We start from the raw sequence: 13,944 nt of genomic DNA on the forward strand, positions 1-13,944 counted from the left end.
CCATCAGCCTGGCTATGCCCTCTTGCAGTCTGGGACCCCTTGGAGGATGTCCACCTTCTGGCTTAGGCCTGCTCCCTGGGGGATTGGGCCCAAGCTGGCAGTCAGATATCCCTCTGGCAGCCTGGCAGCCCTCTGGTGATGTCCACTTACCAGCAGGGAGCAGACCTAAGCTGCAGTCGGACATCCTTAGTGCTGCTGAGGAGGCAGGAGAGGCTCCCGCCAACATCGCTGTGGTGGCAGCCATCAGCCTTGCTTTTGGCTGAGCAGAGCTTCCCGTGTGGAAGCACACTGACTACCAGGCGGCAGCCCCTTCATTGAGCATCTGTCCCCTGGTGGTCAGTGTGTGTCATAGTGACCAGTCATTCCCAGTCGTTCAGCTGTTAGGGTCAGTTTGCATATTACCCTTTTATTATATAGGATAGAGGCCTGGTGCACGGGTGGGGGCCGGCTGGTTTGCCCTGAAGGGTGTCCCAGATCTGGGTGGGGGTCCCACTGGGTTGCCTGGCCAGCCTGGGTGAGGGGCTGATGGGTGTTTTCAGGCTTGTCACACCCCCTTCAGGGTGGTGGTCCCCACTGGGATGCCTGGCCTGCCTTGGTGAGGGGCTGATAGCTGTTTGCAGGCTGGTCAAGCCCCCCCCCCTCCAGTGGGGACCCTCACCCCATGGGGGTTTGGCCACCCTGGGTAAGGGGCTGATGTCTCTTTTCAGGCTGGCCACACCCCCTTTAGGGTGGGGTTCCCCACTGTGGTGCCTGGCCAGTCTGGGTAAGGGGCTGAGGGCCGTGTTCAGGCTGGCCAAGCCCCCCGGTGACGGAAGCTCCAAGCCTCTCCTTTTTTTCTTTTTTTTTTCTTCTGGGATTTATTTACCTTCTATTATTGAAACTTTGTAGCCTTGAGTGGAGCTCAGAGCTGGCCAGGGCAGGCCGGAAGCTTGGCTTCCTCCATTGCTAGGGGCAACCCAAGCCTCCTGCTCACTCCAGCTCCGTGGCCACGGCCGGCTGAAAGCAGGTATCTGGGGTTTATTGATCTTCTATAATTGAAACTTTGTTGCCTTGAGTGGAGCTCAGAGCCGCCCGCAGCAGGCGGAAAGCTTGGCTTCCTCCATCACTGGAGCAACCAAGCCTCCTGCTTAATCCAGCTCTGTGGCTGCTGGCCACCATCTTGGTTGGGTTAATTTCCATATATTCGCTCTGATTGGCTGGTGGGCATGGGTTAAGGTGCAGCGAAGGTACGGTCAATTTGCATGTTTTTCTTTTATTAGTGTAGATTGTTATTTGTATTATTTTTGCTTGTTTCTCTCTCATTCTTTTTCTTCTTCTAACAGTCCCTTTAACATTTCTTGTAATGCTGGATTGTTGTTAACAAACTCTTTTAGCCAATTTTATTGTCTTGGAAGCTCTTTATTTCATCTCCTGTTTTGAACTGTTGCATTGCTGGATAGAACCATCTTGATTTTAGATTCTTGCTTTTCATTACCTTGAATACTTCTTGCTACTCCCTTCTGATTTACAGTGTCTCTGTTGAGAAATCAGCTAACTGTCTATGGAAGCTTCTTTGTGGTTAACAAATTGCTTTTTTCTTTCTCTGTTCTCTTTTTCTTTAATTTTTGGCATTGTCATTATGATGCGTCTGCTCATGGTCCTCTTTGGGTTCTTTTTGCTTGGGACTCTGTGTGCTTCCTGAACTTGTGTGACTTTTTCTTCACTAGGTCAGGTAAGTTTTATGACATTTCTTCAGAAAAGTTCTGTATCTCTTGCTCACTTTCTTCATCTTCTGGTACTCCTATGATGCTGAATATTTCAGATTGTTGCACAGCTCCTTTAAGCAGTACTCTTGTTTTATAATTGCTTTTTCTTTTTGGTTCTCTGATTTAGTGATTTTTTTTTACCCTGTCTTTCAGTTCACTGATTCCACCCTCAGCTTCCTTTAATCTGCTGCTTATTCCTTCCTGTGTATTCTTTATTTCTGCTGTGTCATTCTTCATTTTACAAAGTTGTTTTTCATAGTTTCTGTTTATTTTTTTCATGCAATTGAGCATCCTTATAATCTCTATTCTGCATTCTATATTTGATAAATTGCTTCTCTCCATTTAATTTAGTTCTTCTTCTAGAGGATTATCTTTTGGTGCTTTCTTCGTTTTCTCTCCATTTTAGTTGCCTGTTTGCATTTGTTTCTATGTATTATATACGAATCCCAGTCTTGGTAGGGTGGCCTTATGTGATAGGTGGGACGCAGTGGCATAGTCTTCATGACCGCCAGACCTTGGTGCTGTAATAATTTTTCTGTGTTCTTTGCGTGTGACCTCCTGTTGTAATTGAGTCTTACTTGCTATTGGCCCATTTATGCATGAGCTTTCTCTTCAGGCTGGCTGACAGTGAGGCTCAGCCCCAACACAGCATGCAGTCTGTAGCTGATGCTTATTACATGAAGCTGAATTCACCTTAGCAGGATTTGGATCCTGCCAATATTTCCCTGTTGATATACTGCTTGTGAGCTTATTGGATCTTTCTCCATTGTTGTTTGAAGCTGGCCACTGGGTTTATTGGTTTTGGGTTCCTTTGGAGGATCTGTTGTTTAATCCAATGTCACATGCTGTTTATGATGGGCTCTGAGTACCCTGTTTAGAGCTATCAGAGGGCCACAGTTTATGGCTTCCTCAGCTGTGTCTGAGTGCATGTGGAAAGGACCAAGCTGTGCACCAAGATCTGCTTTATCTAGCCCAAGGCCCAGAAGCATGTTAGCACAGTGGATGTAAACTCTCCAGGGTGGGACAAGAGGATTTTCTATTGGTGGGGCAATTGCTTCCCCCCATGCTCAAGCTGTATTGTTGGGAAAGCTCTGTCCGAGAAAGAATGCTTCTGCAGAAGTGGGGAATGCTTCTTCAGCATAGTGATCCTGGTGGCTTTCTCCACAGAGCTACAAACCCCAGACTCTCCTCATGCAGCTCTAGTTCACCCTGCCCTCTCTCTGCCAGAGTCCAAGTTGAGTGGCTGCAAATGCAATTTAGAGTGTTGGCCCATTAAGGGGGTGCCTATGTATCTAGCCATCTTCTCCGGCTGGACAGTACCCCTGGTGCTTTTCATAGCCAGGTGTTATGTAGGCACCTTTCCCAGTTTTGTTACTCTGGGCTGGGGAGTCCAGCTTGTGTTTATATCCCAGACTTCTCAGAGGTAACCCCCTACAACTGAGACATTTCTCCAGAATTTCAGCTGCTGCCTGTGCGAGCCTAACCAGACTTGTTGCACCACCACACTTCCTACCAATCTTGATGTGGCCTCCTCTTTACATCCTTGTTTATAAGGGTTCTTTCCACTTAGTCTTCTGTAGGTTATCCAATGATGCTGAAAATTACACTATATTTTAGTGTAATTTCAATTTGGTACTGGGAGATTGTCGGTGTAGCTTCTACTTATTCTGCCACCATCTTGGAATCTCTCAATTGTACAGCTTTTAGTGTTTGTTTTAAAAATATCTTCCAGCAGCAGAAAATTTTTATATTTATAAACATGTCTATTCTATTTAGATATTTTAATTTCTCAAAATTTTATTAAAAATGTACATATTGTGTCTAGATTGCATTATGGTTGAAAATTATGTAGAAAAAATTTTAAAAAATACATATTTTTTTATTTCACAGAGGAAGGGAGAGGGAGAAAGAGAAACATCAATGATGAGAGAGAATCATTGATTGGCTGCCTCCTGCACACCCCTACTGGGGATCAAGCCAGCAACCGAGGCATGTGCTTTTGACCAGATCAAACCTGGGACCTTTCAGTCAGCAGGCTGATGCTCTATCCACTGAGCAAAACCAGCTAGGACTATTTAGATAAATTTTGATTCTTACATATGTAAATATCTATGAAATTTTCTTAAATTTATTTGATGCTCAATTTTATGAGCTCTTTTCTCATAAGTTTGTAATACTTAGAAACATGAGCTGTTAAATGACTAACTTTAATGTCTCAGTTTGCAACAAATTAGATTACCTAGAATGGAACAATTTAAGAAGATAAAAAACTTGTAAATGAGTTAAATGATTTGACCTGACATTGTTTTTATAGTTGATAAGTAATGTTGTTTATATATTACTGTTTTCTGTGAGTTGTTTAGTGTTGCTTTTCTAAATAAAAATAAATGAATTGAATTTTGTTCAAAATATTCCAGACAACTTGAAATAACAAATTTTAGTGGTTGAGAATTACTATTAAAGTTATCTACTTTGCAAATATTTATTAAATAATTGAATAGTGCTTTTAAGCAATCTGGAGAACAAAGTCTGTAGTCTATATTTTTATGTTTTTTTTTAATAAAAGCTAGTCTAATTATCCCCCGTCCCCCTTATCCACTGAAGGTATACTTGCTCAAATATCTAGAAATCATTTGTGTTTTTCTTCATTTTAGAAAACTATTTTTATATTCTCTGCTTTATGCTATCTATCTATCTATCTATCTATCTATCTATAATCTATCTATCTATCTATCTATCTATCTATCTATCTATCTATCTAAATAGCCTAGTATGGCCTAGTATGCAAATTGTCCCCTCGGAGCTCGACCAGGAGACCAGGAGTTCGATCGCTCGCTATGACATACATTGACCACCAGGGGGCTGTGCGGAACAAAGGAAGGCCCCGGGCAGCAGCCAGCAGCCAGGAAAGAGAGGCCCCCACCGGCAGCTGGCAGCCATGGAAGGGAGGCCCCCACCGGCAGCTGGCAACTGGAGAAAGGAATTTCCTGGCCAGCAGCCTGAAGGAAGGCCCCCAGCCAGCAGCCAGAAGGCCCCGATGGGCCTGATCACCGGCCAGGCCTAGAGACCCTACCCATGCACAAATTTCACGCACTGGGCCTCTAGTTAACTATAAAGAGACTAAGTTTTGGATCCACAAATTATTACAGACCTTAAACCATCTATATAAAAAAAACCAACAACACTAAAAATGCATTTTGTTGGCCCTAGTAAATATAAAATGAGAACTCAATTGAAATTTATTTCTTTATTTTTAATGAATATTCATAAGTTAAGTTTAGAATATAAAATTATCCCTGATTTAATAAGTCGAAATGGTGTGTTTCAATTGTATCTAAATTGTACTATTAATGTAAAAAGTTTTCCATTTGTGAGGTCTTTCCTGACCATGCAGTCCAAAGTAGAATCTAGGTTATTCTCTCTCATTTTAAACCATTCTCTTTTCCTCACAGAAATCATTATGATTTGTGATCCTATATTGTTTTACTTGTTCAATGTATGTCTTTTCCATTATACCATAAGTTTCAGGAAAGTGGGAACTATGTTCAGTCTTGTCAAATCTGTGGGTTTGCAGTACCTGGCACAATGTAAATGTTGTTAAGTGAATCAACACAAATATAATCGTAATTTCATAGTTTTTGGATCTTTGTTAATTGGAAGGTTTAGTAAGATTCAGGCTTTCTAGCTCTGTCCAAATCACAAGTTTATTCTTTATGAATTACTTCTTTCATCTGATAGATGAGAAATGGGATGAGGGAATTGAAATAGTAGAGGGCAACTTTTACTTGTTGCAAGCATTTTTTGTAGGTATGTTATGAATGTTACAATTGCTTTTTATACAATAAAAATTAAACATTACTTATTGATATCTTTAATTTTTTTTCATTTAAGTGGTATATGATCAGCATTGTCCACATATACAATCGATGGAGAAACAGTGAAATTCGATGCTATGTGAATGGACAGCTAGTATCCTATGGTGATATGGCTTGGCATGTTAACACAAATGATGTAAGTTTTATTTTAACCTGTGTTTTAATGTATTTGAGCATATGATATGTAATTGTTTATAATTGAATAATAAAATAGTTTGTTAGAAACTTAATAGTTTTACTTTGAATTTTTTTCTATTAAGTGAATTTTTAAGTCTTAAATTTAATATAATTGCTACAAGACATGATTAGTGATACAAAAAAAGAAAAAATGCTTTGATAATTTATTAAATATTAGGTCAAAAACATCAAGGCTGTATTCTAGTATTTCCAGAATCCCAGGCATTAAAAATGTATCTTTCACCTTATTTGGATATGACACAAAAACCTTAGACAGATAAGTATAACATACTAGAGGCCTGGTGCACAAAAATTTGTGCACTTGGGGGGGTGGAGGGGGGAGTCCCCCAGCCTGGCCTGTGCCCTCTCGCAGTCTGGGACCCCTCGGGAGATAACGACCTGCTGGCTTAGGCCTGCTCCTGGTTGGCAGAGGGCACGCCTAATCCCTAGGTGCAGCCCCTGGTCAGGCTCAGAGCAGGGCCGATTGGGGAGTTGGGGCGCCACCCCCTGTCATGCACAGAGCAGGGCGGATCGGGGGGTTGCGATGCCACCCTCAGTCACGCTCAGGGTAGGGTCGATTGGGGGGTTGGGCACCGCCCCTTTCACACTCAAGGCAGGGTCGATGGGGAGGTTGCAGCACCACCCCGTCACACACAGAGCAGGGGCGATCAGGGGGTTGGGGAGCTCCCCCCTGTCACACACAGAGCAGGGCCCATCAGGGGGTTGAGGAGCTCCCCCCTGTCATGCACAGGGCAGGGCCGATCAGGGGGTTGAGGAGCTCCCCCCTGTCACTCACAGAGTAGTGCCGATAGGGGAGTTGGGGCACCGCCCCCTGTCACACACACAGCAGTGCGGATCAGGGGGTTGGGGCGCTGCACCCTGTCACACTCAGGGCAGGGCCAATGGGGAGGTTATGGCTCTACCCCGTTACACACAGAGCAAGGCCCGTGGAGGGGGGTTGGGGCGCCACCCTCTATCACCCACAGAGCAGGGCCGATCAGGGGGTTGGGCGCCGCCACTGTCACACTCAGGGCAGGGCCGATGGGGAGGTTATGGCTCTACCCTGTCACACACAGAGCAGGGCCCGTGGGGGGGGGTTGGGGCGCCGCACCCTTTCACACACAGAGCAGGGCTGATCAGGGGGCAGGGGGTTGGGGCGCCGCACCCTGTCACACACAGAGCCGCAGGGCGATCAGTGGATTGGGGAGCTCCCCCCTATCAGGCACAGAGCAGGGCTGATCAGGGGGTTGGGGCGCCTTCCCCTGTCATGAATAGAGCAGGGCGGATAGGGAGGTTGTGGCCCCGCCCCCTGTTACTCACAGAGCCCCAGGGGGATCAGGGGGTTTTGGGCGCTGCCCCCTGTCACGCTGATCCCGGTGCTGGGAGGCCTCACTGCTCCGCTGATCCCGGTGCCGGGAGGCATATTACCCTTTTACTATATAGAATAGAGGCCTGGTGCACGGGTGGGGGCCGGCTGGTTTGCCCTGAAGGGTGTCCTGGATCAGGGTGGGGGTCCCCACTGGGGTGCCTGGCCAGCCTGGATGAGGGGATGATGGCTGTTTGCAGCTGGTCACACCCCCTTCAGGGTGGGGGTCTCCACTGGGGTGCCTGGCCAGTCTGGGTGAGGGGCTGAGGGCTGTTTTCAGGCTGGCGGGTGACTGAAACTCCCAACTGTTCCTTTTATTCTTTTTCTTTTTTCTATTCTGGGCCAGCTTTAGCTCTGAGGCCTCGGCTGCTGACTGCTGAAAGCAGGTTTCTGGCCTTTACCTTCTGTATTTGATACAATATTGCGGTCCGGCTGGCTGAAGCCTGGCTGACTGAAAGCCGGTTTCTGGGGTTTTGTTTAGCTTCTATATTTGCAACATAGTTGCTTAGAGTTGCAGCTAAGAGGCCGGCAAGTCAGGCGGGGAACGTTGGAGTTCGCCATCACTGGAGCAAGCAAGCCTCCCTGTTCGCTTCAGTGCATGGCTGCCGGCCGCCATCTTGGCTGACAGTTAATTTGCATATCGCCCTCATTAGCCAATGGGAAGGGTAGCGGCCGTACGCTAATTACCATGTTTCTCTTTTATTAGTGTAGATAGTCACTACTATTTATTAGATAAATGGTGATAAATTCTATGGACTAAAATTAAGTGGGAACAGGTATAGAAAGTGTAGGTTTAGGGACGGGAGAAGCCAGATGATACAGAAATGATTTTATTAGAGTTCAGGGAGCAAGCCATGTGGATATTTGGGGGGAATATCCCATTCATTGGATGTTGAAAGGTTTTAAGCCAAAACTGGAGAGTTTCTTAAACAACAAAGTAACCAGCTTGTTTGGGGCAGAGGGAAGAGAACAGATAAGAGATGAGGCAAAGCAGATACTAGACAGTCAAATATGCAAGGCCTCATGTACTAACATAAGGCTTGGGCTTTCCAATGTTATCTAGTCTAAAAATCTTTATCTTTAATAATAAAAGCGTAATATGCTAATTACACCGGAAGTCCTTCCTGACCACTTTCTGGAGGAAGCCAGGACTACGAGGGAAGCCCGGGCCCTGTGTGCCTGCCTGCAGACAGAGGGAAGCCTGGGTCCCAGGTGCCAGAGGGAAGCTGGTGCCAGCAGCTGGGAGTAGGAAGGCCTACTCTTGCATGATTTTCGTGTATCGGGCCTCTAGTAAGATTATAAGCAGACTAGAGACATGATGCTGATTGGTATTTTGGAAACATCAATCAGGCTGCAGTATTGAGAATATTTTTAAGGAAAATAATTGGCAGAAGCAGGGGGATCTGTTAAATGATTTACTGCTATAACAAAGAGATAGTAATTTTGACTAGAATATTAGCAGTGGTGGAGATAACATAGTTGGATTCTTAATAGAGGACATATAGATTTAAAACCTTAAAAGTTCTTTTTTCTCTATTTTGGGCCTTCTCTTATCTTCATCCAAGCCTGTTAGAGCAAAAATAAGAGATGTGTTCTAATGCCCAAAGAATAATTCCAGCAAGCCTCTTTTTAATAAAATTCATATCTCAATATTATCTGCATCTCAGTAGACTTTAGTTTTCTCAGTGCAGGGATTGGCTCTTGTTCTCCTTGTAGCACTGTATGCATAGTCTAGTTTGTTCTCTAGGTCAGGGCCCTTTACCTCTTTTTGTATGGCCTAGAAACTAAGAATCTTGTTTTTACATTTTTTAATGACCCTAACAAACAAAAATCAAAGAAGTTAACAGAAATCATATGTGGCTTACAAACCATAAAATATTTCCTATCTGTTCCTTTATAGGAAAAGTTTTTGTTTTTTGTCCTAGGAACTTGTAGTCAGGACATAGTAAATATTTATGAGGATAATTTTGTCAGAATTAGAATATACAGATGAAATTCTTAAGTTTTGCTCTCCAAAGGAAAAAGTCTTTTTATTATAGTGGATAAAACCTCAGTGATCATGTTGACTGTCATTATCTCTACGGTTATATATATTTTTAATACAAGGAAGAAAATACTTAGATTTGTGAATTATTTGCAGTAGCGCTCCACTAAATGGAGAGGCCTGGACAGTAATGCATATGCACATATGCATTATGAAGTCAATTCTTAAGTTATTATACTTTTAATTAAGGATTGGATAGTTAATGACTAGTTTCTGATTTTGTATCTCATTCACATGAGTGTAATAACCTGTGAGGATGTGAGAGAGAAACAGCAGTGACTGGTCTAGATGGGTGGGACCAAGTATTAGGAGAGGTTTAAAACATCCTAGTGCAGTGGTTCTCAAACTGTGAGTCGCGACCCCCAACGACCCTTTCACAGGGGTCGCCTAAGACCATCGGAAAACACATATATAATTACATATTGTTTTTGTGATTAATCACTATGCTTTAATTATGTTCAATTTGTAACAATAAAAATACATCCTGCATATCAGATATTTACATTACGATTCATAACAGTAGCAAAATTATAGTTATGAAGTAGCAGCGAAAATAATTTTATGGTTGGGGGTCACCACAACATGAGGAACTGTATTAAAGGGTCGTGGCATTAGGAAGGTTGAGAGCCACTGTCCTAGTGGGAAAGGTCTTGTTAAGAATGGCTTCTTAGGTGCTCAACTCTCCAGATGGAGAGCACTGTACCATCTGCTTTAGGCATCAGACTTTTGTGATCTTTTCTGATTCTGAATAATGCTTACTTATGTGAGAGAGGGAAGTGATTTCCTCTGTCTGGAGAAATAGTAGAATATATCAATAATGGAAAAATTAGGTTGCGTTTTAAAAATTAGGCCCTATGTATTTATGATTAAAATTGGACGAGTTATTCTCTGATTCAGATGAGTCTCTCTCTGAATATGAATAATAATAAATCATTTTAGTTTAAAATAATTTTTACTATTGTAAATAAATAATTATAAGCCCTTTTGCCTTTAAATATAAAGTTGGAGAAGTGGTCAAGTGATTGAGTAAATGGTTATTGTTTGTTTAACTTGCCCATCAATATAAAACATTTAACTGATTTATCTTTCCTAAAAATCTTTAGCTGGCTTTTATTACTTAAATACTTTGTAAGAATTAATTGATGCTTTCTTCTTTTATTGTTATGACAGTGAAAGAAGGTATCCTTAAATATTTTGTCATTAGAAAATAATACATTTGCTTTTTATGACTTTTTAAAAATAGAGCTATGACAAGTGCTTTCTTGGATCCTCCGAAACTGCTGATGCAAATAGAGTATTCTGTGGTCAACTTGGTGCCGTGTATGTATTCAGTGAAGCACTCAACCCTGCACAGATATTTGCAGTTCATCAGTTAGGACCTGGATATAAGGTAGTAAGAACTCTCTTATAAATTCTGTGTAAAGTTTTATGTAAATTCTATGTGAAATGTGATATAATATATAGTGATAGTCTTCAATGTGGTTTAAAAGTCATCTCTATTTTTTGGAATTCAGCTGTTATGTTTATTTTCTTTCAAAGGTGTTTTTCTTTTTTTAACATTTACCTTTCATGAACTATTTTTATTCTTTAATCTGTTTTCTAATGTTGAAGCTATGGCTTTTCTTACATAATTTTGAAATAAGAAATCTATAAAAACGTATTGCTTAATGTGCTATTTGAAATATCAAATTTTGAAAGATATATAATAAACAAATGAAATGACTATTATTTTTAAAATTAGAGGTAACCTAGGAAGAATAAAGATTTAGAAGGAAAATGGTATAAAGTATTACATATGGCTGAAATTATTCGTTTCTAGGGTAGGCAGTGATTACGGAGTAATAATCTTAATTTTGCAAAGCTAATTATTTAATATGATTTATTATATTCTTCCTGCTTTGTAATATTTAAAATGAAAACTTAATTAGGTAAGATATTGCATTTATATATATGAACTAGAGGCCCAATGCATGAAATTTGTGCACAGGTAGGGCCCCTAGGTCTGGCTGGCAATCAGGGCTGATCTGTGGGGTGACTGGAGGGGTGATTGGGGGCCCCTGCTGATACCCGCCTTGGCCGGCCTGGCGCCACCCACTCACCGGCCCCGACCCCGGCACTGCCGCCAGTTTCCTCCCTCTGTGGGGCCATCAGCGGGGCAATCGGGGGGGCACTGATGGCACCTGCCTTGGCTGGCCTGGGGTCTGTGGGTTAGGGGCAACTCCTGTGTTGAGCGTCTGCCCCCTGATGGTCAGTGAACATCATAGCAACTGGTTGTTTCACCGGTCGTTCCGCCGTTCGGTCAATTTGCATGTTAGGCTTTTATTATATAGGATAGGATTAGCTTTTTAATTTAATTTTATTTTATCTTATTATTGACAGTATTACAAATGTTCCCCAATTTCCCTCTCCTGTATTCCCCACCTCCCAACCCCTGCAGCACACCTGGCTAGGAAAAGAGTTACTAGTATAAGAGTTTTATTAAAATCATATTGGAAATAGTGACATCACTAAATGTTTGGAGCTAAAAAAGAATTATACAGTGTATGTGAAAGTGTTTATGATTCTGAAGAAGTCCATGTCTTGTATGGAAGAGCTGGTGATTTATTTTAAAACTTATGTCTAAATAATCAGTGTAAAGATTGTGTTATGAAAAAGGACTACAGACATTAAAAATATTTCTTTTGTCTTTTTATTTTTGCATTAGTATTTCTGTTTTCAATTTTAAGTTCCATGTTGACATATAAGTGACAGTTTGAGTTTACTATTATGAAAATATATTGATGTTTTCAGTGATTTTAGTAATCATAAATTGCATTAGGATAGTGCTGTCATTTTTTTTTTTAAATAATTCTTTATTGTCTAAAGCAGTGGTTCTCAACCTTCCTAATGCCGCGACCCTTTAATACAGTTCCTCATGTTGTGGTGACCCCCAATTTCATTGTTACAAATTGAACATAATTAAAGCATAGTGATTAATCACAAAAACAATATGTTGTTGGGGTCCAGCCCCAACAGGTCCAGGGGTTCCCCAAGGTGTGGACAGAGTCGGCGAAGAAGGAATGACACAGAGACAGCATTTGGTTGATCAGCATAGTTGGGTTCTCCAGCCAGGTTCTGTGTAGGTTCTCTTGCCATGTTCTCTCGCTAGGTTCTCCAGCCAGGTTCTGTTTTAGTGCTGTAATTTTTATGTCAAGGTGGCAATACTTGCTATCATTCCTTTCTCCATACATTTTACTTGTTTAACTATCTGTAGAGTGAATTTGTGCTTGTACAGTTAGTTACTTCTTCTTTCATGGGTCCTTTGGTTGGGTTTGAGACATAGCTGTGCCAAGTGTTGGCTTTGCATTGGAATCTATACTAATAAAAGGGTAATATGCTATTTAGACCAGACATCTTCTGGGCATCCTTCTGGACAAAGCCACAGTGGTGGGAGCTGAGGCAGAGGAGGTTAGGGCCGATCAGGGAGCAGTTAGGGGCAATCAGGCTGTCAGGGGAGAGCAGTTAGGGGCATCAGGCAGGCAGGCAGAGTGGTTAGGGGCGATCAGGCAGGCAGGCAGGTGAGCGGTTAGGAGCCAGGGGTCCTGGATTGGAAAGCGTGCAGGCCGGGCTGAGAGACTCCCCTACTACCCTGTGCACGAATTTTGTGCACCAGCCCTCTAGTGTTTCTGTAATTGCAGTCTGCCTTCCTTGCCTACTGCTTTGCCTTGTTCCATAAAATATTTTAAGTGGCTTTCTTTAAGCACCAACAGAATGATAAGTAGAGTGACCAATCAAACCAATGAGACATAAAGTTAGAAAATCAAGTAAATACAGATATGCAAACCATAAATCCAATATGATTGCCATAGTGAAATTTCAAAATTGATGGGTGCTTTTAAGGTGCAAAAAGGAAAAGGGGCTACATATAGAGTTATGTAATTTTTTTCATTTAGAAAGGAGAAAACATTATCCTGAATCACTTTGCAAACTTAGTAATTTGTCATATGGCTCTTTCTTATCACGTTCTTCCATACCAACAGTGAAAATGAGTGTTAACCCTGAGGCACTATGTTCTATGCACAAGCATTCATGTGATACCGGTTTTCCTAGCATCCTAACATATATTGGGTCACTGGTGCTTCCTGCCTGGAGAATCAGGGTCCTGGGGCCCGTGCTGTGAGGAACAAGTTCCCAGTGTTTGTGTGTTAGCTCCCAGGCCAAGGCTCCCCTAGCCTGTGCTGCTCTGGACAACTTCCTGGTGTTCGCACACTTCCAGGCCAAGGCTCCCTTAGCCTGCGCAGCAAGTGACAAGTTCCCAGTGTCACAAGCGTATGTGGATTAAACCAAAACACTGGTTGGATCTAGGAAGGCAGGGAGAGTTAAGGCAGAGGCATAGAAATTGCTCTTCCCCTCTCTCGTCAATCCATGTCTGTGGTCTTTAAGATAAGTTGTTATGTAAAATTATTTATTTATCTAAGATTCATCTACACTGAATTTATCTGAAAAATAAAAAAGTCGATATTAAGAAAAAAGTTGTAAATGGAAGATTATAAGAGAGGGTTTCGCGTGCTAGCCAAAGTTACTGGCGTGCCATGTTTGGTACACGCACCAGGGGTTGCCTACCCCTGTTCTAGGTCTTCTAGGTGCTAGGGATACAACAGTGACAAAAATCCCTGCCTTTATTGGGGGAAAGGAAGATGTACATTATCATGGGAGGAGACAAACAATCCTATATAATAAAAGCCTAATATGCAAATT

At 42.3% G+C, this 13,944-nt stretch overlaps 1 protein-coding gene across 1 annotated transcript in view; it reads left to right on the forward strand.

The window, feature by feature from the left end:
- NBEA (neurobeachin) overlaps positions 1-13,944 on the forward strand; it is a 928,080-nt gene that overhangs the window by 114,573 nt on the left and 799,563 nt on the right. Inside the window, exons 7-8 of the mRNA XM_006083617.3 lie at positions 5,637-5,756; positions 10,451-10,597. Coding sequence (XP_006083679.1) covers positions 5,637-5,756; positions 10,451-10,597 — 267 coding nt within the window. The remainder of the gene's footprint in view (positions 1-5,636; positions 5,757-10,450; positions 10,598-13,944) is intronic.

Source organism: Myotis lucifugus, unplaced genomic scaffold (assembly GCF_000147115.1).
Source record: "Myotis lucifugus unplaced genomic scaffold, Myoluc2.0 scaffold_7, whole genome shotgun sequence".
Lineage (NCBI taxonomy): Eukaryota > Metazoa > Chordata > Mammalia > Chiroptera > Vespertilionidae > Myotis > Myotis lucifugus.